At 40.1% G+C, this 25,730-nt stretch overlaps 3 protein-coding genes across 3 annotated transcripts in view; 2 read left to right on the plus strand and 1 right to left on the minus strand.

Moving 5' to 3' along the window:
• The first annotated feature begins 249 nt into the window (after nt 1-249).
• LOC126923483 (uncharacterized) lies at nt 250-5,505 on the plus strand. The gene is made up of 4 exons (XM_050736966.1): nt 250-677; nt 974-1,831; nt 1,913-2,044; nt 2,129-5,505. Exons 1-4 carry the CDS (start codon nt 326-328, stop codon nt 3,394-3,396), a joined length of 2,610 nt encoding a protein of 869 aa, XP_050592923.1. The 5' UTR covers nt 250-325; the 3' UTR covers nt 3,397-5,505.
• A 136-nt stretch (nt 5,506-5,641) lies between these two features.
• LOC126923554 (cryptochrome-1-like) lies at nt 5,642-12,714 on the plus strand. The gene is made up of 12 exons (XM_050737118.1): nt 5,642-6,806; nt 7,653-7,820; nt 8,652-9,660; nt 9,722-9,973; nt 10,192-10,376; nt 10,513-10,742; nt 10,867-11,034; nt 11,116-11,256; nt 11,431-11,582; nt 11,701-11,903; nt 11,994-12,020; nt 12,189-12,714. Exons 3-12 carry the CDS (start codon nt 9,449-9,451, stop codon nt 12,341-12,343), a joined length of 1,725 nt encoding a protein of 574 aa, XP_050593075.1. The 5' UTR covers nt 5,642-6,806; nt 7,653-7,820; nt 8,652-9,448; the 3' UTR covers nt 12,344-12,714.
• Nucleotides 12,715-13,358: 644 nt separating this feature from the next.
• The window catches only part of LOC126923387 (uncharacterized), a 31,415-nt gene continuing 19,043 nt past the window's right edge, over nt 13,359-25,730 (minus strand). The window contains exons 3-4 of the mRNA XM_050736786.1: nt 25,290-25,502; nt 13,359-25,002 (exon numbers count right to left, since the gene is read on the minus strand). Of these exons, the coding sequence (XP_050592743.1) occupies nt 23,789-25,002; nt 25,290-25,502 (1,427 nt within the window). The 3' untranslated portion in view covers nt 13,359-23,788. The remainder of the gene's footprint in view (nt 25,003-25,289; nt 25,503-25,730) is intronic.

The raw sequence follows: 25,730 nt of genomic DNA on the forward strand, positions 1-25,730 counted from the left end.
TGTTAAATAACAGAATTATAAATATTATTATTGTCGTGCATGTTTAGAAAATATGTATTGTAAAATTACAAAAATAATTAGAATACTGACAAAAGTATATAGTAGAAAACTTGTTAGAAAAAGATATTAAAGACAAGTAAATTTCCACGAAAATCAAAATAGGTTCTAATTTAAAGAATTTATATTTTGGATACTAAACTGGCAATTAATTATAAAAGATCTGTAATTTCGATTAGGTTGTTTGCGATTGTTCCATTTAGTAAGAGAACCACGGTTCTCGAAATGATCGTAGTGGTTGTTATGTTTCTTGAAAGAATATGGCAAGATGGCGACATATTTGAAGCGAACGTCAAAATTATTTGATATTTCTTTGACACGACCATCGGTGGATATTAGTCTACGAGATTTAATATGCCCAGTATGCCGCAGCATCCTGATTGAACCAGTAACATTGCCGTGCACACACAATCTTTGCTTAAAATGTTTGAAAGGTACTTTCGAACACAATAGTTTGAGTTGTCCTCTCTGTAGAATACGAGTCGGTTCTTGGCTACGTACAGCAACGAAGACCGAAACACTAGTTAATAACGGTCTTTGGGAATTAATTCGAACTAAATTTTCCAAAGAAGTTGAAAGCAAATATAGCGGTGACGACAGAAGTATCGATTTGGATGCTGGTAAGTTTCCTATAAGACAAGATAAACAAATGTAACATAACCTCTTTAGTTATATATAATCATAACATTAATATGTATGGAAATATACGCATGTATAAATACGTATGTATGATTGAAAGTATAAAATGAGTCTACTCAAAAATAAAAAAATACAATTTCGTAATAGTAGGAATTATTTTGTGCTACTTATCATTCCTATTTGTTGTTATTGAAGACAAAGTACGATTTAAATGTTATTTGAAATTATGTGATCATGATATGTAATAGGTGTGTAATAAACTATTTTTCTCTTACAGACTATACTGGTGCTAAAAAAATACTTAGTGCAGCTGGAGAAATTCGGCAGGAATATGAAGTGCAACTTCAAATGGCAGAGGAAGAAATACGATGTCAAAGGAAAGCTGAGCAGATAGCCAGTGAGGCTTTAATTCGCAAAATTCAGGAAGAAGAACAGCAACAACAACTAGCTCAATTAACTCAAGATCAGTTACTTGCTAAATCTTTAGTAAAGAAACAGCTTGTGGGCAAACACAAAGAAGTATCTAAATATAAGGACTCTCTTAATGTATCTAATAGTTGTTTTCATGCTTCAAGATTGAATGTTGCCACTATGACTGAAGTAAATTCATATAAAGTAGAAGCGCAAAGTTCAAAGTATGAAAAACCGCCTCTTTTAGATTCTCAAGATAATCCTGGATTAAGAAGGTCAAATATTGCATTAATATCTAAAATCCGTGCGGAAAGATATGCGTCCAGTATAAAAAACAATGCAAACTTGCCTAGAACATGTAATGATCCCACAAGTAAATTTTGTTGTCAGAAACCAACTGTACATAATGCTATTTCAAGAACTTTAAAGCATCAAACAGTGTCTAAGATAATTGAACCTTGTATCCCAAAATGTTCCTTGGAACCTAGAACATCTACTTCGAAAATATATGGTACTCAGAGCAAAGAAGAGTTGCATGTACCAAATGATATTGTAAACAGTAAAAAGAAAAGTTTAAGTGTGGAAGTGTGTGTGTCTTCAGGAGACGACGATGAAAGAACGGGAAGTGCTGAAAGTGCTGGTAGTCATGATAGCATTAACCAAGAAATTCATCATTTTAAACCTATCAAGGCCATGCCAAGAACGCCATTAAAAATGTCTACAGGTTGAATTTTATTTTTATTGTATACACTTACGTCCAAATTTCAACTCTTTTTTAAATAATTTGTATAATATTGCATTACAGATGGAAGACAAATAGATCCAAAATTAATTAGAGTTGTTCCTATACTTAAAAGAATATCTAACGTTGTACCTAAACCACCATCTCAGGCACATTTGAAACGAATCATTGGATGTTCCTGGAGTGCATTTCGAGGTAGGTTAATTTTACAATGCAATGCAGTTTTTACAGGATATAATGCCACACGAGTAGAGACAATCATATTTTTAAATATCGTAGGGAAAACTAAACAGAGCTCTAAGGAGAAAGATGTGTGTAAAGAAGAGATTGAACAGAAACCATCAACATCTTGTAATCAATCACAAACAAAATTTCAGACAGACAATAGTATCCATAAACTTGAATATATTTCAGAGGCATCATTTGATTCTAATAAAAATTATACTAAGAACGCGAATAACATAATTAATGGCACTAAAATCAGTAAAAACTTAATATTAGAAGAGCATAGAGATATTAGAAAAGTACAAAAATCATGGAAATCTCATATCAGAAACGGCATGGTATGTAAATCTAAACGACAAAAATCTTTATGGATTAAACAAGATATTAAGGCTGCAACAAATATGAAATATATGAGTGATATCGAAATGAGAAATTTGAGTTCTCCATCTGAATCTATAAAGCTAAATTCACTTTACAATGAGAAGTCCGAAATACGAGGCGAGAATGAAATAACTATTGAAAATATTGCGGAAAGAATAAAGAAAAGAAAAATAAACACGGATAAAAAGAATTCTAATAGAGTATCCTCTTCAGGTTTAGAAACAATTATGAAAAGAGACACAAGAAAGAGACTATGTAGGAAAGAGGAGATTGAATATAAGATGACAGACGATGTTCCTGTTACAGTACAGAACAGAAGTAGAACTAAGTTTACTAGAGCTACTTTATCGAAATCGAAACAGCGAAGGGTATGCCCAGAAAAACAGTCTAGTACAGAAAATTCTGAAAAAGGAGATCCTTCTATAAGATTAAATTGCCAGAATAGCAATTCCGGCTTAAAAAGAACAACTCGAAAGATACGACACACGAACAGTTCCATAAATAGTGGCACAAATATAACATATGAGGATATGGACAATGGTAATTTGTCTGAATCTTATGTCGAGATGCAAACATGTATATCAGAGAATAATAATACTACTGAAACAAGTATAATTGTAGAGAAAAATGTTCTTTCGGATGAAGAAATTATCAAAGAGCAGGAACGAATGGAAAGATTAGTTATTCAAGAAAAGGAAGACTTTGAATTGGCCCAGAGATTGCAGGCAAAGTTCGACGAGATGGAAGGAATAGCTGGTCGAACCAGAAGATCTAGGAGGGCGATTGAGAGTGAAACGATTGAGTTAGACTTGTATAAAATCGATGCCGGGAGAAATGTACAAAAAGCAATGAATTCGCATACTGCCAAATCATCGATTATCAACCACACTGTAAACACTGAGGCTAAGAAACGTGGTAGACCTCCGAAGCGTATAAAATAATCTATCAACATTGATCATTATGTCGGCAAATCGCGAACCTTCCACATGGATGTTCCTATAAAGTATAAAAGAAAGGTTTGAATGACACATTGTACAATAATTTATCTATCTTAATCGAATTATTTGCGTGGCTTGATGTGCGTACCTGGATATATTATTATGACCGTAAAAAGAGACAAAAAGTCACAATGCGTTCAGGAAAATGTTTAATGAACGCATATAATCGTGTTTTGTAACATATTTTATTTACATTTGATGTTAAAAATGGAAAAGTACTGTATTAAATCGCAAGACGATAATTTATTTTGAAAAACAACTAATCCTAAAGAAACAAAAGCAAAGCTTTTTCTCAAGCATTTTTATTCTTTGTTGTCTTCAAATTATATAATAATTAATAGGAGACACAATTCGACTGACGCATAAAAAATGGGATTCTTGAGATTAAAATTATAGCTTTAAAAAGAGTTACTACGTTTAAAAACAATACACACAGAATATGTAGTGGTACTATTATACAGTTAAGTATTCGTTTTATAAAAATGAAGGTAATCATTAAAAGTTAGTATCACATTTATATCTGAAATAGTATTATCTTCTTTTATATAAAAACAAGAGAATATAGAGCTCTAGTTTTCTGTTAAATGCAATTGTAGGCCAAGCAAAATTAAGATCTTGTTTCTATCCTGTTTTATAGAGAATATTTTTTGTGTCTTATCATTTACCATAGCGACGTTGATTAATGTCCTTTAATCTAACGAATTTCACTGAATTAACAATGGTAAAACGTCGCACTTAATGATTGGTAGCAAATTATATAAGCGTAAACTTATTATTATTAATTTTATAGAAATTTGTAGCATTTTCGAATTCTAACCGAAATTCGTAAGTTAGACAAATTGTTTTTTCACACAGTGATTTGACCGGGAAATCTTTCAGTGGAAAGAAATTTGATTTCGTACGCTTCGTAATCATATTTTGGAATATTTGTAATTGTTGCGCAATTGTAATTGTATCAACAGTTTTCTATCCCTCTTCCGATCTTTTTCTTTTCATTTCCACACAGTTCTTCCTTCTTCGTTTTTTTTTTCTTTCTTTCTTATCTTTACCGCACTCTAAAGTATTAAATCTTCGACGAAGTAATGACTAATTCGATCGAAATGTGTATCTTTTTAACTTCATATGCGATACACAGAACAAAATATTACAAACATAAACTATGTTTCGACCAGAAGAATTCAAACATATGATTTACTAATTGTTATTTACGTCATGCGTTTATAGTTGTACACGAATTAATAGCATCGACAGAGTACAAGTTATTTCTGATGAACGATGAACGACGGGGATTTGAGGGAATGTGAATGGAGTGGGGGCGGCAGTGGAAGAAGTAAAATAGGGAGAAAGTGGAAAGAATTTTTGCGAACGCATAAGTATGATATCGAGGTGCTTCAACGCTAGTTGCATAGCAGCGTTGTAACATGTTGTTACACAATAATAGAGTAATATGCGTCAGACATCTCGTTAGATTTATTTCTTACTCCGTCAATAGTGATAGTCTTTCAATTCACGTAGATACATACATGCATTCATACAATACATAAATCATATATGTATATATATGATTAGTAGATATAACTAAATATCGTATACACTAGTGTACGATTTCGAAGGAAGTAAATTAATCAAGATTACTACATTATAGCTTCGAATACAACTTATCGCGCAAATGTACTAAAAGTGCGTATTGATGAAGATTCAAAGGGAATAAACTAACTAAACTATAAGATTTACGAATGTATAAAGAAAACATTTACATATAGATTAATTACATGATATCGTCGAACAATATGTATCAGTAAATAAGGAATGGCGAGATATGTATAATCCAGATTTGAAAACAGAAAAACGAATACAAGAATAATGTAATAACGGTGAATAACATGGATTTTTGAAAAGTCATTTTTATATACATTGCACGACTTGCAGATAGAAATAATGTATCGAAAGTAATGGGAAGGAATCAATCATCGAGTACCTTGTTGTACTATTGTTCTTCCTGATACCTTTTATGTATCAATACAAATAAACAGATGTAATTATTCTACGAAACTATTGTACTTGTCTGAATAGTTAAGTTTCTTGAATAGATTTGTATCAACCAATAAAATTATCGATACTGTAAAATCACAATTAAGTTGAACGCGCCGGTCGATATTGACATTTACAGTTAAACGAATTAAAGAGTATATTTGTTTATGGAATCCAGTGTGTGATCGATGTATCAACGCCGAGTCAGCTGCATCGCGTTACATCACTGGTGTATATCTATAGTGTAATATGTACTGAAAAAAATGGTAATGCGTATGCGCGTGACAATTCGGTCAAGGGTATCTTAGAGGTAAATATCCTAACGTACGAGATTTATATAATGAGCTTTCATGAGATTACTATGGGCTAGCAAGAAAAATTGATAAATTCTTCTATTAAATAGTTTTTGTAAAATAGAGATCATTTCGTAAATGCGTTTACAGACCAGAGTAAGAATTTTTGATTAGGTTTGATATTAAAGTCTATGAAATTTTCGCATGAAATCAGTCGATAATAGTCAATACAGAGAGGAGTAAAAAAAACAATCGCAGCATCTTTCGGTAATCCTTGCATCGGTTGTATGAAATAACAAAACAATAAGACGATGCACTTTCTCCGCGAAAAGTGTTAATTAAGTGCAACAATATCGACTGATTACATGGAAAAAAAAAGCGGTATCTACCTATTCAGAGCATGACAGAACGAATGATGAGCAGAATGTACGAATGCTAAAATAAAAGAAGAAAAGAAACAGTAAGAGGAAAGGAAAAAGGAAATGATAAGCGGTATATAGATACATAGAAGAAGCGTATAGAACCACGGCGAGTGCAACGTGACCGATGGACCACGTGATCGAGTTGGCCAATTGCAAGGTACGCGGGGACGCTGTCACGTTGCATTCGGCGTGGCTCCGCGTCCCCTTGCTCTTACAGCATATCTCTCCTTCTCTATGTCTACTGGACAAGTTGTACGTTGTACGTTGGCATATGCGAGCAACTGTTTCTTGTGCGCGTTTCGCATCCATGTTCGTTCGTTCGTTCGTTGCAAATTACTTTTACGTCCGTTCTCCCGGAAAGCTGGAAAAATTCCATTATCCGAAACAAGTATCGAATTTCACCGGTCGCAACGATCGCCGCCGATCTTGCCAATGAGTTACTATTATCTTTGCATGATCATTCAATCATCTAAACGCGTGGAGTATTAAACCGAATGTGTATGCTGTTTTTTCTAGTTCTGATAAGTTTGTCCAGTGCGTCGTTTAACTAACGTTCAGCAATATCGCGAATTCGGATACATTAAAATGTCCGCGCATCCACACGATCGTAAGTGTTCCTTCGTAAATGCACGTTAGACGTTTTGTTTCCCGATGTATTTCACCTTCGCTCCCTTGCTAATTCCGGTTATCGCAACGCAATCTTCTGTTGCTAGTAGTGATATTCTTAACCAATCATCTTTATCTTGTATCATCTTAAAGTTTTAAAGCGTGTCTTTCCTGTTTTTCATCGATCATCTAACGATTTCTTGCCAATTGATACAATATTCATTCTATAATTGGATGATCGATATTTACAAGTAAACATTAATCGCAGATAAGCACATGCAGCTTTTGCGTTATCCAATTAATCTTTGCTGCAACGATTTATCAAATTGTTGTACTTGTTTATTTGCACGTGTTTCACTTTTGTTTTATAGATATACGTAACACATCTAGCCAGTATCGAATGTAAAATTTTCTCTTCGATCGAATCGCTTAACATTAAACGAAACAGTACATATTGAGAAGCAAGTATTGTTATGCCGCGTCCTTTTTTATCGACAGAACTTCGACTTCACGACTATGTGCAGAGATTTATAATATTTGCGTTACATTTCACAAGCCGTTGAAAGAGAGTGATTATAGCAATAGCATATAGGGAAAAATATAAATTGCAAATATTATCGAAATTATTTAGCGTCTAAATGAATTTTACTTAATTAATTAAATTTAAACGATTTTAATTGTATAAGGATTTTATAAAGGGATCTTACGAAAAGACTTTAGAAAATTAAACATTATTCTTAGAAGAGTTATAACTTTGAATTTAAGAGAGTAATTTTGAAGTCAGAAAGCTCGATCGCCTCGTAGATATGCCATTCGATATTGCTGATGCTGTTGGTTCTTATCGTAGTAGATCAAGTTGAAGACCTATCGTTGAAGATGTGTGCTGTGACAATTTGCACGTTAAACGAAGGATGCCGGTAATCAATCGATCACCGAAATCAATTTCGAGGAGAATAGACAGTGGCTGCGAAAGAGGCTAAGCTCCGTCCACGAAACTTTACGTTCCGAGAAACAGGTATTACAGTCATATAATTATATAATACTCGTCTATATTCGGGCATGACGGGGAGTGATAGTTACGTGAATCGATCTGGAATTAATTCATAGAAAGAAAAACCTAGTACTACGATACATATATTACTTGTCATACGTTGTATCGTTGATAGATTTTATTTCACAATTTTTATTCATATTTAGTTCTAATGTTTTTACGGATTTGTTTATAGATAGGAATAACTAATAGAGGGATATAATGGTTCTGTGATTTTGACTGTTCGGGTTCTGGTTGATCGTTCCAATCGTAATCGACGAAAGGTGCAGTAGCTAGCCACAGTGCGATAAATTTTCAATTTGTATCTTGATACCTGTCGCCATTCATCAAAATAACACGTAACTCGTTAGTGTTTGCGTACGCGTTAATCGTCACTCTTCTTTTCTGGTACGAATGTTTAAGAAGACGATTGATACGGGTGAATGGAACTTAACAGAGGGTATTTACGTTCGCGCAGACATTTCTAAATGTTACGAGTGTGACATAATAACACGGCAACGATGAACCGAACGCCTGTTACTATCGATTCCCCTCCCTGGATACTACAGTAGAGTCGACCGTGATACGTCATACGTCAGTTAGCGCGTAACGCGCATCACAGTAGAAATGTCGGAAATGTGTCAGACGTAGAAATTAGGCGATGCACGGGTTCCTTGATTCGCTGCTCTCTCTTTCTTTTTCATTGTTCTTTGCTGGTGTATGCGAAGCTCGTATCGGACTAAATCGGAACGATCGAGACCTACTGCTGCAAGAGTGTTTTATAAGATTATAATGCAAAGTAAAAAAAATTTCCAGACAGTATACCCCGAATATCGCCTACCGTGCTTTCTTCCTCTACCTTCTCTCCTGGGATCGCTCTGTTTAAAGAACTTCTACATAATAGCTACTTCTAGCTACTACTAAATGATCGAACGATGCCGAAAGACAAATAAGATTAAACGACGTTAGAGACGTAGCAAAAAGCGAAAGAAAGGACCAATTGGAGAAGATAAGGAAAAGTCAAACCTATAGAAACCACGAAGAGAATAGATAGTGGCACGCGATATAAATCGATCACGTTTGAGCGGCAGGAATTCTTCCTTTCTATAGACAGTAGAAAATCTCAATCGAGAGAATAGTAAATCGATCGATCTTGCTCTCGACCTTGATGACGTAAAAACGAGGCGGAATCGATTTGTCAGGATGATGATACTCGAAGACTGAAGATACTGCTCCATCGAGGTGGTTAACTTAAAAATTTACAAAGAAGCGCGGATCCTTCGGATTATCTCTCTCGTAGGAGAGGGACGACGAAAAAAGGGAAACATAGAGAGGGAAAGGGAACGAAGGGAGGGCAAGAAAATAAAAAACAAAGTTAAAGAATGTTGCGTCTGTGTTCGTATGCGTATATGTATGTGTGTGTGCACTCTGTGCCTGTGAAACAGCGAGAAGAACACACAGGGGCAGATACGAAGAGCAGAGGGAGAGCTGTTTAGTTGTTTAAAAATGTGCTGCTTGTTTAATAGAACACCGCTGTTATTACCGAAAATTTGAAAAAATCGACAGGAGAAAAGAGGAATTTGAAGAAAATCGACCTAGCAGGAGGAGGGAAAATGACGGGTAGTCGTAGTAGCGAAATAAATCCGGATGTGACGGTGCGTGGTGAGGGTGGAAAGCATACGGTTCATTGGTTTCGCAAAGGTCTCAGACTTCACGATAATCCTTCGCTGAGGGAAGGTCTTACCGGTGCCACTACGTTTCGTTGCGTATTCGTTTTGGATCCATGGTTCGCCGGAAGTACCAACGTTGGCATCAATAAGTGGAGGTGAGTACGCGAGTTAACGTTCGACAAATACAGTTTGCTTTACGATTCGGTTTTGCCACAGGTTCTTGCTACAGTGTTTGGAAGATCTGGACTGCTCCTTGAGAAAATTGAACTCCAGACTATTCGTGATAAGAGGTCAGCCGGCCGACGCTCTACCGAAATTGTTCAAGGAATGGGGTACCACGAATTTGACCTTCGAGGAAGATCCAGAGCCATTCGGACGCGTCCGAGACCACAACATCTCGGCACTTTGTAAGGAGCTTGGTATCTCGGTGGTCCAAAAGGTCTCGCATACTCTTTACAAGTTGGACGAGTGAGTCGAAATACTTTCGTTCGATCAATCTTCCATTCTTAAATTCGCTTCTCTTCCCTAGCCGGTTATCGATAGACGTCACGAACTATCCTCTGGTCCGTCCAGTGGTATAATGATTTTTCTGTTCCAATAATATTTATAAATTTCGTGGTAATATTTTTTCCCCGTGTATGTCACGATATCAGCGAGCATCGACGATCGTGCCTTTCGCGTTTCAGGATCATCGAGAGGAACGGAGGCAAGCCACCGTTGACTTATCATCAATTTCAAAATGTGGTTGCCAGTATGGATCCTCCGGAACCATCGGTGTCGACTGTCACTTCTGCATGCATAGGTTCGGCCTACACCCCTCTGAAAGAGGATCACGATGATCATTACGGTGTTCCAACGCTCGAAGAACTTGGTAAATTTACGTGTTTGTTTATCGCGTATTTATTTCGAGTGATTCGACGGCGACGTCGTTCTCGTAAGTCGGCTATGTAGAGGGAACTGGATCAAGAGTTTCGTTGTAAGGAGTTAGTTATCCTAATGATTAACAGGCTTCGACACGGAGGGTCTTCTTCCGCCTGTATGGGTTGGAGGCGAAAGCGAGGCTCTGGCACGATTGGAGCGACATCTAGAAAGGAAGGCCTGGGTGGCTAGTTTCGGCAGACCGAAAATGACTCCGCAATCATTGTTGCCCAGTCAAACCGGTCTTTCGCCTTATTTACGATTCGGATGCTTGAGTACCCGGCTATTTTATTATCAGCTCACTGATCTCTATAAGAAGGTAAGGTAACATTATTATTATATATTTAATCGCAACTGCTGCGACTATACATTATAATTAGTCGCGAGTTATCGGCATTCGATCGAAAGATTATACGAGTTCCATTCGTATTAATGTTTTATAGATAAAGAAGGCCGTACCACCGCTTTCGTTGCACGGGCAACTTTTATGGCGCGAATTTTTTTACTGCGCTGCTACCAAGAACCCAAATTTCGATCGGATGCAGGGTAATCCGATTTGCGTGCAAATCCCTTGGGACAAGAATGTCGAAGCACTTGCCAAGTGGGCAAACGTGAGTGAATTCGTTTATAGACAAATCGTCCGTTATTTGTTGAGTTTTCATAAAAAATAGTAAAAGACGTTTGTCGGACAGGGCCAAACGGGATTTCCCTGGATCGACGCGATCATGACGCAACTAAGAGAAGAAGGTTGGATACATCACTTGGCTAGACACGCGGTCGCCTGTTTCTTAACCAGAGGCGACCTTTGGATCTCCTGGGAAGAAGGAATGAAGGTAAAATGCCACTTGTTGTACATTGACATTTCCACTAGCATTCGAGAGGACTGACTATAGCATACTTTGCTGTCACAAAACCCATTAGTTTCATCTCTGTCGATCATCTTTCTTGCCATATTGGTTGCCAATTCGTTTAACGAGATACAAAGTTAATCGAAATTTTTGTCAAAGGTGTTCGACGAGTTGCTGCTAGATGCTGATTGGTCGGTGAACGCGGGAATGTGGATGTGGTTATCGTGCAGTTCTTTCTTCCAACAATTCTTCCACTGCTATTGCCCGGTGAGATTCGGCAGAAAAGCTGATCCGAATGGCGATTACATTAGGTAACTTTAATTCGCTTCTGAACGAGGTTTCTTCGGCATTAGAGTTTCAAGTATGATTTTGACTTTTGACATCTCGTAATCTATGATTTGTTTTCTTTCGTATTCTATTTTGATACAGGCGATACTTGCCGATTTTGAAAAATTTTCCTACGAGATATATTCACGAACCGTGGAACGCACCACTTAGCGTGCAACGTGCAGCCAAATGTATTATTGGCAAAGACTATTCGTTACCGATGGTGAATCACAGCAAGAGCTCCAGGATCAACATCGAGAGAATGAAGCAAGTCTATCAGCAATTAAACAAATATCGTGGAAACGGTGTGTTCTCGACTCGCTCTTTAACAGAATCTTAAACGTTTGCCATTTAAAGCGTGAAAATATCGTTCCTATTCTTTTGTATCGTTGCAGGCGCCTCCCTTAAAGGAGAAACAGTTGGTAAGCCATTTATACCATTCATTTTCACCTTCTTTATCGTTCAATTTACTCAGAAGTATAAACTCTTAAGGTATAAACCTAAGGTATATATCTCTTAAAACGAAGGTATATATACCATCTTCCTTATGTACACGAAACAAATATATAACAAATAGTTTTTTCGACAAGGTTTATTGAATGCATTACCACCTCCGTCGGTAAAAGAGAACGAGGAAGAAAAGAAGAGGACGAAGCAATCTCCGCCTCCCCCGGAGAATCAGTCCAAGATGGAAGCTCTTGCCAAGACAACGCAACATCAGCAACAGCACCATCAACATCAATAACGACGACTACACTGACGTCATCGAAGCAATTACGCGATAATCCGAAGAAACGAAATTTCGATTATTTCCTATTTCTACTTAATTCGCACTTATTTATTTGCCGTCATTACGTCGATGATGGAATCATCTTAATTGTAATTCATCGTAACGCGTATAATCGTTAATAGTTTGAAAAAGTTATTTGCAGCGAAAGCAAAGCCATCCATCGTATCTGTTCAAATGATCGTTTGTATTTAGAAGTATGTTTCGTAACAAGAAATGTAAAACTTGAACGTTATGGCAGAAAAATGACGATGGGACGAATTTTATAATTCCAATCGTTGTACATAATACATCCATTATACGTCGTAAATAAAAATTTTTCATGCAAACTTGTTCGATAATAATTGCTTCTGATTGTGCATTCAGCTATACCGATTCCTGCCACTCTTTTTTTCTATACATCAAACTAAAACCATCGTATACATTGGCTACAATTTATCGTACAAAGAACGATATCCCACTTACCGCGCATAAAGTCTCATCGTTACTTACTAGGCGGGAAAAGGTGATAAAGGAAATTAAAAGAAACTAAAAAATAAAACAAACGATATGTCGACCAGTAATATGATCAAATGGGGAGAATTCGTTAAAAAAATATGCACAAGCGTTACTCTGAACACCAACAATTTACTCGTTTCGAACATTTATCCCTCAAGGTATGTTCTTTGATAGGGACAAGTGTTGAGAAAGGAGTTTAGTATTGCCGAGCCTGAACCTTGATGATACGAAGACTCGACTCGAGGTATCTAATTGACGTACTTTTTGTTTTCGATCGAATCGCAGACCGATTCGCCTAGAAATTAGAGAATCGTGTTTCTTACCTAATAATCCTTAACACGGCACAACGTATCGTTCTCTTTTCGCTTATAACTTTCGTCGTTGCTAAAGACGTTTACATCACTGCAATGCGCGCGTATGTGTATTTGTACTCACGCCGATCGTTCGCACGGCATCGTGCCAGGAATAATTTACATTACTGGGATCATTTTTTTATTTTTTCATGTCAACAAATGATATATTTTTAGTGCCTATAGTACTTATAGTTTTACAGTACATTTCTCGTTAGATTTAAACAATTACAAATGAACATTCTTCAACACTCAAAGACGGAACTCTAATGTTTCTCTTTTGCGAAGTTCCTTTCTCTCTGCTGCTTGCACGCCCATACATACGCATATGCATACCACGCGCACGATCTTCTCTCACTTACATTCGTATTTACCTCATCTTCCTCTCTTTTCTTTCTTTTGTTCCTTCGTTCGCGCGTTCGCTCTTAAATTACAGATTTATTCATCTTATAGGGCTGTTAGTTCTTCGTTTTGCGCATTTCTTGCGTATTTTATAAATGCTTATATGTCTCGTAGTATATTCCCCGTGCAGCACAAGAATCAGAAACTTGCAAATTTCTATGACCACGTTAATAAGTCTCCAAAATGCGTAGCGTTGCCAGAATCGGTTGTTATTAGGATAACGCGTTCTTTTCCTATATATATAGTATATATATATATAGCGTATATATAGTATACTATATATATATATACCGTAAGTATCGTAAGATACGTTTCTTAACGCCGGTTTTTTCTTTCCTGTGATCTACAAAACAGCGATTTGACTGCTTACACTGTTTCCTATTGACATTCGATTAGAATTAAAAACGTAGCTTCGCATTTGAAAGTCGAATTCCGGAAGTTAGAGCAACCGACGAACAAGCAGTGATTTGTTGCGAGAATTGCTAGGTAGTAAACGAAGAGATCGAAGAAAGAAAGAAAAGGCGATAAAGATTACGAAAGAAAGCTTCGTGATCTCGTTTCGCTCGTGGACTAAGACGGCAGCTTTAATTTTTCCGTTACCTGTGCACTTTGTACTTGTATTTTCGATGCAACTTCCTTTCTTTTTATTTCTCATACACGCACGCACACTCACCCGCGCGTACATCTCAAGATCGTGCGTTATCGCCAAGGAAGAGCTATACACCAAAGTGAAAGTCCTTCCTAGATAAAGATTTGTCTTCGTTTCACGAAAGGAATAAAAATCTGCACGATTTTCTCACTGGTATAAAGCAACGCTGCGCTAACAAATGTAAACGAACGTCGAGGTTTCGCCCACGATGTTCTTTCCACGTCGAGAGAACAAACTTTAAGAGAGTTAGTCGATAAATCAGAGGTTAGAGATATCGCTTTGATCGTATCGCCGAATTCGATGAGTCGACGATCTTTGAGATGTATCGTGCGAGGAAAATGGCGTCGATACATTTTAACATTTCGTCGTAAAATAATCGGAGAAACGAAGATCGAGTTTTAGGAAAAATTCCATTAGACTTGACAGAAGAAAGTTGATCGAATCTCGATTTTTGTGCGCGTCATTGAATGGTACAGTCCAACGTGGCACGTGTTCGCGTGCACGAATGTATAGTGTGTAGGTCACGTGTACGAGGAAGCTATTACCAGTAGTAGACTCTAGAAACTAGATCAAATCAATAACCTAATTAGTTAACGGATAATTGATCGCATTTCAATGGTCGCTGTTTCGCGGGGCAAATATTTGAAAAAGGACGTTGCAATCCGATATCTTGAGATCTCAGGGTAAATTATCGTGTAGGCTGATCAGTGGGTTCAAAACAACCATATTTTTGATAATTAAATCGTATCGCATACGTGGTATACGTGTACGTGTACGTGTACTTGCACGTGATTTTCATCGTACGTAGGTGGCCGCACAACGATCGCGGATACCGAAAATAGGCAAATATACTCAAAGATGCTTGTTACTCGGTTTGCGCCGAGTCGCCGTTTCAGAGGTTATGTCGACTATCACGATTTCGTAGATTCGTTTTATTTCCGCGACGCATTTTGAAGAAACACACGCCAGATCGAATATACACGCACCAGTCCATGCATGCACGGCCATTTGCGCCCGCAATTTGTCTAATTCTTTCTATTTCTTCCTTCACTTCGAGAATACATTCGATTCTTATCCATCGTTGAATTTCACGTTGCTTCCTTTTCCCCTTCGCCAAATTCTTTTCTTTTCCCACTTTTTCATTTACACACACGCTCTCAAACGTACTTTCTCACACACACATTTATCTCACATCGTCATTCTTCTTCACTTTTGTCCGTTAGTCACTCTTTCGTTCGTTTAACTCGGCTTGATTCGCGTACAACGTAAGTACGCGTTATTGAAGTAGACTTCGATAATTATTTTCGGAATTAAATGTAATCCACTTTTCGGTACAATTAGTGCGGTTAACTAATCTATACTATTAACTATGTTCACAATGATCGCTACAATTACTCATAGTTCATAGTATAAATGTCGACAGCTTACGATACGTACGCTACGCTAACATCGGATTTAAAGTGGTAGTTTTGAGTGCGACACGCTATCGGAAATCTCATTTTCCTCCATCGAACATGTCGTCCGTTCGACGATTCTCTCCTCTGGTATCGTGGCCGATACGCGCATCCACGATCGGCGCGCGTCCTGTTTTCCTCTCTTTCCTTCGCTTCGTTTCATTTCATTTCGTTTCGTTTTATTTTGTTGTTTTCGTAAGGCAAGAGCAGAAAACAAAGTCAAAGAGAAAGACAAAGAATTTCGCGAGTACCGATACTCGTATAATAAAAGCGACGCGTTCTTCTCACCGTTTCCTCGTTTTCCTTTTCTCATTCCGTGTTCGCCCTTCCTTTTCCATTTTCCTCCTTCCTCTCCCTCTCTTTTTTTTTTTTTTTTTATCACCGATCTCCTCTGTTTTCCATCTCGCTTCCCGCCCTTTCGTATTCTCTATCTTCGTATGCGACAAGCGACGTTTAATAATCCTACATAAAACTATGCGTTAATACGCCTATTTAATTGCGGGCACGAGGGGTTAAGTATATATTTACGTTACGCGCTTAAATACAACTGCTAATTAGTTTTACAATACGTTCAACATTTTTGTCCTCCTGATTTCTCTAAGTACCGTTATCTTTTTCTCTTTTTTTTGGTTAACAACAACAGACTTACTTAATTCTAATTATGTTTCTGGTTTGTTACTTTCTAAGGCCTTGTTTCTAGCACAAATCCTGCTGTCGCTAAGGCAGTGGCTCTTTTAACTTTCTCTCTCTCCCTCTCTCTCTCTCTCTCTCTCTCTCTCTCTCTCTCTCTCTCTCATATTTTTCGTTCGCTCTTGCATGCACGCATTCATGCTTGTATATGCTCGTACTTGATTTTTTATATAATTCGTTCGTTTCGCAATAAATTGTGACAGACTTCCGGTCGATCGAAGGTCGCGCAAACGATCGAGTTCTTTTCAAAGAAATGCCAGGCTAAACGATCGAAACCTGAGGCCGGATTTTTTTTTTGGAGGGGGAGGGCGTGGGGGATTTATCCGCAAAGAACGTGGATCGTGAATCGCTTACATTTCAAACTTATTTCGTGCGAATAAAGCAGTTGAGTGGGCAAACGAGCGAGCAAGAGAGAGACGGTAGTGGAGGGGGGCGACTGGGGGGAGGGGGGAGGCGGGAAGCAGCAAATGACAAAATTACCAAAAAAATCATTGGAAGATTCTCGACGATACGAGAAGGAATTCGTTCAGATTTGTTCTGGAACAAAGAAAAAAAAAAAAAAAGGAAGAAAAACGCTTCCGATGTGCTTGTTTCGGCCGTGAAATTTACATCGACTAGATCGGAAGTTGCGCAACGAGATGTTTTACGAACAAATCGGTAGTTTAATTCGTCGTCGTACTTTCGTACCGGTGGGTCGTCTCGGTTAAACTTTGTTTCATAGGCGGCCGTAGGTATAAGTTGCGATAACAAGAGAAACGATAATCGAAGAAAGAGAAAGAAAAAGAAAAAGGAGAAAAAGAAGAAACGGGCAAACGTTCCCGGTTACGAAACCACCACGACTGTGACTACGTAAACGTCGACGTCGACGTCGACAGGCTGCTGGCCTGTTTTATGCAAACGCTCTATGTTGGGAGACTTGCGAAATCAATACGTAGTCCGCGCCTCTTGCCTCTCTCCCTCTGTCACGCACACATTGTATGCACGTACACGCACACGTACACACACCCACGTGTTCTATCCCTTCACCGTTCCAACCCTATTTCTTCGACACTCTCTTGCTTCAACTTTTTCTCTCGCTAATTTTATATGGCAGTACTCTCAGTCTCTCTCTCTCCCTCTCTCCCCCCTCTCTCTCTCCCTCTCTCTCTCACCTTTTTTCATCTTATCATCGTGTCCATGGTTTGCCTCCTCGTCGAAACTCGAGCACCGCTCAAACTAGTCCTCACCCAAAACTTCTCTCTCGACGGCTGATAGCCAGCTGTTGTCCATCTCCTTTTTCTTTTTCTTCGTGTTCTACGATTCGGATACACGCGAAGCGTCACCGTACACCTGCCCTTTCACGTCATGTTATTCTCGATTTCTTTAATTTAAAGCGTTAACAGCGTGCAAGGCTGAAGAAGAAGAAGAAGAAGAAGAAGAAGAAGAAGAAAAAGAAGAGAAGCAACGCTGCGAATGATCGAAACATTTCTGTAAAACTAGCGAATTTGCGGTATTAGCTAAATGTCTCTCATCGACGATCGAACGATCGAACGAGTGTTTTTACCTTGATCCTGATACCATGGGTCAGCATTGTGCGATTTTCCGACTGTCCTTTGCTCGTTTTTTGATCTTTGGTCTTGTCGTGCGATATGCTCTTTTTCTTTTTACTAAGACAGACGATAGATAGACAGACAGAGAGAAACGAAGGAGAAGACGAACGATAGGATACGATAAGAAACAGTAGGAAAAGGACAAAGAAAATTTTCAATGAATTTGTTACGAGGATCGCACGGGGATAGGGAAATTTCTGAATTCTTTTACGAACAACTTGCTGCAGTCAGATGGGTACGGATTCCTGGGACCACGGTCGTTTTCGCGTCTCGTCGTCGATCTCGCGAGGTGACGCGGACAAAACGAAAAGAAGGTGAAAGAAGAAGGAAAGAGGAGAATGATAAGACGGGAGTGAAAAAGGTCGGAATGAATTTTCAGTAACAGTGGTAAAAATGTGGAAGATCAAAGGAACGATCTAGCTCGAAGCACGGGCCTTTTACCTCTGTAACGATATTATCGTGCTTCCACCCATTCGCACCTTATTATTTTCCCTTTGTAGGTGAAAACAATATTCGCGTGCAGCGTCCGCATGACGTTCGCGAGAAACGAATTTCCCCTTGAAACAAAAGATGACGGATTCGTCGAGAAATCCGCGTCTACGATCTCGACAACGAAGGTTCACGGGTTTCGAGAAACGAGTAGTTTCTCGTAAGGAAGCGCGTTAGGCGCATTAGCACCGCGATATCGCGAATGGGCGTGACGGTTGTTATCGATTCGCGATTGAGAATTCCAAACAAGAGACAGAATCGCCGTTCATCGATTGCTTCTTTTCGAGAGCGAATAGCGGAAAAAAAGAGGGAGGAGATGGACAAAAGAGGAAGCACCGCAGAGAGCTCCTCGGATTCGAGCGGAGTTTCGGATCGATCGGAACGTAAATGCGACCGCGTCTCTAAAGACTCTTTAGAAACGAGAACATCGAAAGAACGTTCGAAACGCAGCTGAGCTTTGGTCAGTGAACGCGGATATACGCTGTTAGGAAAGGATTTCGTGTACTTGGCACGAGATGCTTCCTTACCCATTCTTCCTATCGCCACGCACTTGCTTTCGCTGCTTCTTAGTATAATCTATAAAAAAATTATATCGGAATCAACGATGCGAAAATATTCTTATTACTCCGTCGATTTTTCCCTTCGTTAATGGTCCAAGAACATTGCTTATCATTTTCTAAACGAACGAACGAACGAACGAACGAACGAACGAGCAAGACGCGATCTACGAGAACGATAAAGTTCAGAACGATAAACATTTCGGCGTTGGTACCGATTTATGGTTTATCGTTTCTCGAAGATGCGAAACGCGGTTGATAGAGAGAAGTAATATCGACCGGAAGTCGATCGACGAGGCATGATCGACAAGAAAATTGAGACGAGTCGAACCGATAGAAAGAGAAGAGATAAAATAACGAAAAGAGCGAAGCTCGCGAGAGTAGATCTACGAGAGTTGGATAAATTTTAACGCGTTAATCGTGGTTCCGGCAAATTCCTGAAACGTTTATCGTTAAAACCCTACGTTAAATTAGTCTGTTTCAGAGATCGTCGCTTTCCAAGTAAGATAGATCGTGCGCGAATTAAAAGTCAGCCAGCCTGACGATTAACGCGTTAACGTAATACCTGCGTCTTCCTTTAAAATCGATTTATCCGTTTTGGTTATGTTTACGTTGAAGCGCGTACGCGTAGATGCGCGCGTATTTACGAATCGATAGAGCGTAATTGCGCGTACCTCGCGCACCCGTCACCGACGAGTCACGCGCGTTTACGATTCAATGGTTCGTGGTTCGTGTCAGGCTGAACCATTCTTACGACCAATGTCTCTTCGCCGAAACTAATTTGGGCTAGATGGCGGCAGCCTAGGAAGAAAGAATAGATCACTTATGGCGCTGGCTATCGCTTTGCGTTCCTCTCGGCCGTTTCAATTTTTCTTCTCCACTCGTCATCGTTCGTACGTACGGAGTGTGTACGCACGGAGACGGCTGCGCGTACACCCGTGTCTCTTAACCATCCAACACGGACGAACTTTCTTTCACCTTGTTGTTTCCTTTCTTTTCTTTTTCCTTTCTTTCTTTTTCTTTTTTCTTTTTCCTTATTCCCGTCTTTCGCTCAGGCACAACGTCACGGCGATCGTATTCGACAGAATTGCCATTTCAACGCGTTTCAAGTTATTGCTCCGGTTACCGTTTGACGGACTCGTCTGTCGTTTAAGCGAAAAACTGTAACTCGTGTAATTGCGTCTGCGTATTGTGCGTTTCATCCTCTCGCTCCTCACCGGAAATTAATCGCCTTAAAGTCTACACCGCGTCTAGCAGCCTTCCCCTCTCCGTTGACCGTCGTTTCGTCGATGTTCGATCGTTATGGGCCATACGCTTCCCTTTTCGCATACTCCGCTATACATATCATTTCTTTTTTTCTTTTTCTTTTCCACTGTTTCGTTCAACCGCAAAAATTGCACGGAAAGCAGTCGCGGATAGCCAGATTCTCGCTAGTTATTTTTCGCTCTCGGCACACGCATACGTCGCACCGCTAGTATTTTTCTTTGTCTCTCGCTAGTTCCCATACATACACGAACAGGTGTATATATGTTTACATGTGTGCGCATACATGGACGTTCACATGTGCGTTTACACACCCACACAACGTACATACATATGTATACACGTAAACTTTACATATATACATATACATGTAAATACATATATTTACATATAGTCGAGCAATCGTGTTTTTTAAGACCGTTTCATCTACGTGGTTTTATTTTCTCTGTTCTTTCTCTCTCTCTCACACACACACTCTCACTCACTCTCTCTTTCTCTCTCTCTCCCCCATTGGCAATTCTTTCGCGTAATATCTATTTATATATTTATAATATTTATATGTCTTTTTTCCCGTGCATTGGCCATACCTTTGTTAATTTCGGCTTGCAGTCGTTTCCTTCCTCTCACACTTTCACTCGTTTCTTCGTCCCTCTTCTCATTCGCGCTGTCTTTCGCACTCTGTCTCTCCTTGTAACACTCGTACACAGGCTCTCCCTCTCTCTCTCTCTCTCTCTCTCTCTCTCTCTCTCTCTCTCTCTGTTTCGTTACTCTCTTCGTTCATCTTATAAATGTACGTTAGTAACAATTATGTATTGGACAATGTTTAACAACGTAATGAATGCACACGCGGGACACAGTGTCTGTTCTTCTTATCTCCGCGCATGCATTTCTTATTTCCGTGTACGCTGCACGTATGTATATGCGTGTACCTCTATTACGCGTGTAAGTACGTGTATAAGACATGCTTTTCTTGTGCACGATCTCTTGCAATTTTACGACACAACGATGACGACGATTCTTCTCTTCGCTCCGTGTTTGTCTCGCTCTTGCTTTCTTTCTCCGCATAGTGGCTCTCGTGGCTTCGTTCGATCACCCTCGCGTCTTCGAGATCCCACGTTTTCAACGCGCGTTCAGATGTTTACATTTCAGCGTGAAATCGTCCGCTAGACGAACGACCCTTCGTCTTTCCAAATATACTTTGTCGATTTCACCTGTTTTAAACGATCCACACGCTGAAACGAAACGCGTCCCCTCTGAAATTCTGTCATGGTGTTTCGCGGTATGTGCAAGCGAGTTTCGTGATTCGAAGAAGATGGTAACGCTAGCACGTGAATAATCTTATTCTCGTGTCTCCATCTACCGCTAAAAGTCCAAGGACAATGAAAAAAGTAATTATTTTTCGGGTAGGTGTCGTTTAATTCTCCTTTAAATGATCGATTTCGTAGACTTTTCTTCTACGCACGTGCTATTTCGTAACGCGTTAATATCCTGTGTGTGACGTTCAACGTTTTCGAAAAAAAAAAGAAAAAGAAAAATTCGAAGCCACGTACACTGTGCAGGAAAGAACGTGAAAAACAAATTTTTTTTCCCTTTATACCACTATTTTCATAATATCTCTTTAGAATATTCCTCTATAAAAAATTCATCAGTTTTCTACGTTTTATTTTTTTTTTCTTTTTCTAGTCAACGTATGTTCTCTAGCTTCTCTTGCAATTTTTTTTTCTTCTTATTTTCTACTTTTCGTTTACTCTATCGTTTTGCTTCTCCCCTCATCTCGCACCTCTTCTCTCTCTTCCTCTCTCCAACTCACAACCGTACGCATATACACTCGCGCCCTTCCTCTCTCTCTTTTCTCTCTTTTAATTTATATCGTTACACGTCTATATTAATGAAATACTTATTTATCGTAATGTCTAAACGAACACATATTTATACCTCGATAACATCGTGTTTATTTATCTCCGTGTGCTAACCGTTACCGGTTCTACCGTCGTATAATTCTCTTCTCGTATCGATTCGGCAGTCGAGTTGCTCGAATCGCGATTCGCGCGTTTCGTACATGCTCTCCAATTTTCTGTCTCACGACCGAAGTACTATCTACCTACGTCTTTTTTTTGTGTTTTTTTAAATGTCTCGTTAATCGTTAACGGCTTATACGAGAACGTGTGCCTGCATCTTCTCGCCTCTAGCGTTCCCGAGACTCACCGTTTTTTCACGCTCTCTCGTATTCGCTCTTCCTCTTTCGTACGCTGTTCTCGCTTCGCTATACTACTTCTTCTTCCCCTTCTTCCCCTACTTCTTCCCCTCTACGCTCGCTCTTTCTTGCTTTTTATCTCCTCGCGAAATAACGAATCATCTGTGTGTACGTGCTGGTTCCGTGTGTTCAATGTATATGTGCGTGTTCTTTTCGTTAAATTCGAATGCATACGACGCATCGAACGTGTAACAATAACTGTAATCGTAATCATTCTATCGTTAACGTTAACGTTACTCCATTGTATTATCCCCACCTTTTATCCTTATCTCGTTATTTAATCGTTATCATTTACTTTATTATCCGTAAACTATTATTTATTCATTGTCCTTTGTCACCATTTTATCGTTATCATTATCGTTATCGTTTTCGTATCATCGTTTTCATCATCGTCGTCGTCGTCGTTGTCGTCGTCCTCGTCCTCGTCGTCGTCGTCGTCGTCGTTGTCGTCGTCGTCGTCGTCGTCATCGTCGGCGCCGTCTCCATCGTTATCGTCGAAACGTCGGCGTCATAGTCGTCGTTGCAATTACCGTCGCAGTCATCGTCTCTGTCATTGTCGTCGATATCCTCGTTAATATTTTAATTAATTAATTATTGTTGTGTATTGTTGTTCTTGTTGTTATTGTTGTTTTTATTATTATTGTTATTACTATTATTATTATTATTATTATTATTATTACTATTATTACTATTATTATTATTCTTATGATTATTATTATTATTATTATTAATATTATTATTATTAGCGACAGACGTTACGATTTCATCGTTTTGTTTCACGTCCTTTTGTCCTCACGTCCGAACTGTAGACGTCGACGTGTTTGTTGGCTCTTCGATACCCGGATTTCTCCCCATTTCTCCTTTCCCCTATTCTTCCATGTGTACACATTTTCGGAAAATTACGTCGCACCGGTTTTCCTCCCGATCCTTCTCACACTCTGTTCCATGTATTTTTCATCTCCGTACGTACGTACTTTGAACGTTTCGCGTTTTCTTCTCTCCGCTTCCTAACGCTCGTCTGCCACACTTGCTTGTACGCTGTCTCTCGGATTCCAGTGGTTGCGCGATGCGTGCTTCGCTCGAATACGTTGGATCTCTCGAGAGTTAAAAATCGAGAAAGGTACGGCCAATTTGGTACTTCCCGACAGAGCTCTGGATATACCGATAGAAAAAACCTGTGTTTCACGCTTTTGCGTAAACGAACTGCTCTATGGTGGGTCCTTTTTCCTCGAGAATAATTTCAAATGTCGCTTTCCAGGCGAAGGGGATCGAGTCCACTGTTCGGAAACTTCTAAAGCCTCTCTGCTCCGTCTTCTCCTCTTTCTCCTCCTTCTCCTTCTTATTCCCCTTCTTCTTTCTTTGCTTTTTCGATTGGCCGCTTCGTCTCGATCACGCCGGAAACCACGAAAACGATGCTTTCTGTCGAGCGATATTGCCATTCCGACAAATCCGCCGTAATGCGTTTCTCGTGATCGCCACCATCGGTGCAACCACCACCACCGCCAGCACCATCGTCGCCATAGGCACTTTACCGTGAACGAATCGACGAGGAAACACTGGATCCAACGCTCGTACAACGAATCACGATACGTCTTTCGTAAATGGAAAAAGGATTCGTTTTTCACGACGGTGGTGGTGGTGGTGATGGTGGTGGGGATGGTGGTGACGACGGTGGTTGGAAAGGTGACGATGATGGTAGTGGCGATGGCTGTGGCGATGGTTGTGGCGGTGGTGGCGGCGGTTGCAACGATACGAATTAGCGTAGCACCGATAGTCGAAGGATGACGCGTGTCGACGAATCGACCGAAACGACTTTTCCCACGCGGCCGTCGAGGTCGAAATTTCCATCGGACACGAGCGCTCGCCGATGATATTTTTCGCCATCTCCACCACCACCAGTACCAACAGCGACACCACCAGCTTCGGCATCGACGTTCGATCACCAGCCACTTTTCCAACAACCGGTTCGCATCGTAACGCGCGCCGACGTAGTTGCCGCGAAAGCAACGGCGCAACCAGACGACGATATCTATCAGGCCGCTCGTTTTCTTCGACTTTGATTCGCTAGCGCAACGATCACCACGGTGATCGCGATCGTCGCTACCCTCGTTGCCATCGAGCGGCACGATCGGCCACAGAAGGATCTTGGCGATCCAGAGGACGGGAATCGTTCGAACGTTGCTAAGGATGCTGGTTAAAACGGAGCATAGCCAGATGAGTTGCGGAAGGATCGAGGCTGCCGATCGATCGGAGGAGGAAACGCTGGCGATCGAGTCGACACCATCGCCGGTTCCGCACACCAACGTTCCCTGTTGCCGCCCCGTACTCGAAATCGACGCAGCTGCGGAGTAAGTGGACGAGTCGTGTCTCTGTTCGCGCTCCAGGCTGCTGTCCGTGAATCCCGATTCTTCGTATCCTCCACCTGGTCGAAACAAAAAACGCAGAACCTTTGTCTTACGTCCGATCCAACGTACGATACGCCACATCTTTCCATGTTTCTACGCGGTAAAGAAACGAACGTACGAAGGAAAGTAACGAGGCTCGAGCCATCCGGACGTCTGACGATATCGCTATTCGTAGCGCGAGGAATCGCGATCCAACCATCGCTGTTCTTCGGCAACGGTATGTATCCACGCGTTTTCTTTCAACCGGAGAATCGAAGCGTCGTAAAGAAATCAACGGTAAAGAAAGACGATAGAACGTACGTACCTGTGGAAGCCGGTTGAATGGGATTAATCTCGCAACGGGGTGCCGTTGGAGGATCGTGGTTGTTCCCGCGTCTCCGTGGTTCCTTGTTCGTGCAATTCGCGCAAATACCCGATCCTGGTAACTCCTCGGAACACGCATGAAAGCAGCACTCGTTCTCTTCGCTGCTGTGCAATGCCCTCGCGGCTTGCTCTCCGGTCTCGGGGATATTCGGATCTGAAATCATTTTGCTTTACAAGTGCCACGTCTCGCGTGTTCCTTCGAACCAACCACGCGTTTCGTCACAGGATCATCCGCCTTTCGAAATCGGTCATTTGGTCGGACGACTTTCAAGAGGATTAACAGGGTGCCAAAAATGCTATTACCCTTGTGCGATGTGGTGCGTGGTTCGATAGAGGACGACAAGAGGGACGACAAGCGATAAGAAGATGGTGATAAAATACA

The sequence above is a fragment of the Bombus affinis genome, chromosome 2 (assembly GCF_024516045.1).
Source record: "Bombus affinis isolate iyBomAffi1 chromosome 2, iyBomAffi1.2, whole genome shotgun sequence".
Classification (NCBI taxonomy): Eukaryota; Metazoa; Arthropoda; class Insecta; order Hymenoptera; family Apidae; genus Bombus; species Bombus affinis.

Excerpts from the sequence above, each read along its gene's own strand:
- LOC126923483 (XM_050736966.1), top strand. The coding sequence starts at position 326 with ATGGCGACATATTTGAAGCGAACGTCAAAATTATTTGATATTTCTTTG. Across the intron at positions 678-973 it reads AAGTATCGATTTGGATGCTG|ACTATACTGGTGCTAAAAAA; the intron begins GTAAGTTTCCTA and ends TTTCTCTTACAG. Across the intron at positions 1,832-1,912 it reads GCCATTAAAAATGTCTACAG|ATGGAAGACAAATAGATCCA; the intron begins GTTGAATTTTAT and ends ATTGCATTACAG.
- LOC126923554 (XM_050737118.1), top strand. The coding sequence starts at position 9,449 with ATGACGGGTAGTCGTAGTAGCGAAATAAATCCGGATGTGACGGTGCGT. Across the intron at positions 9,661-9,721 it reads GTTGGCATCAATAAGTGGAG|GTTCTTGCTACAGTGTTTGG; the intron begins GTGAGTACGCGA and ends GTTTTGCCACAG. Across the intron at positions 9,974-10,191 it reads ACTCTTTACAAGTTGGACGA|GATCATCGAGAGGAACGGAG; the intron begins GTGAGTCGAAAT and ends TTCGCGTTTCAG.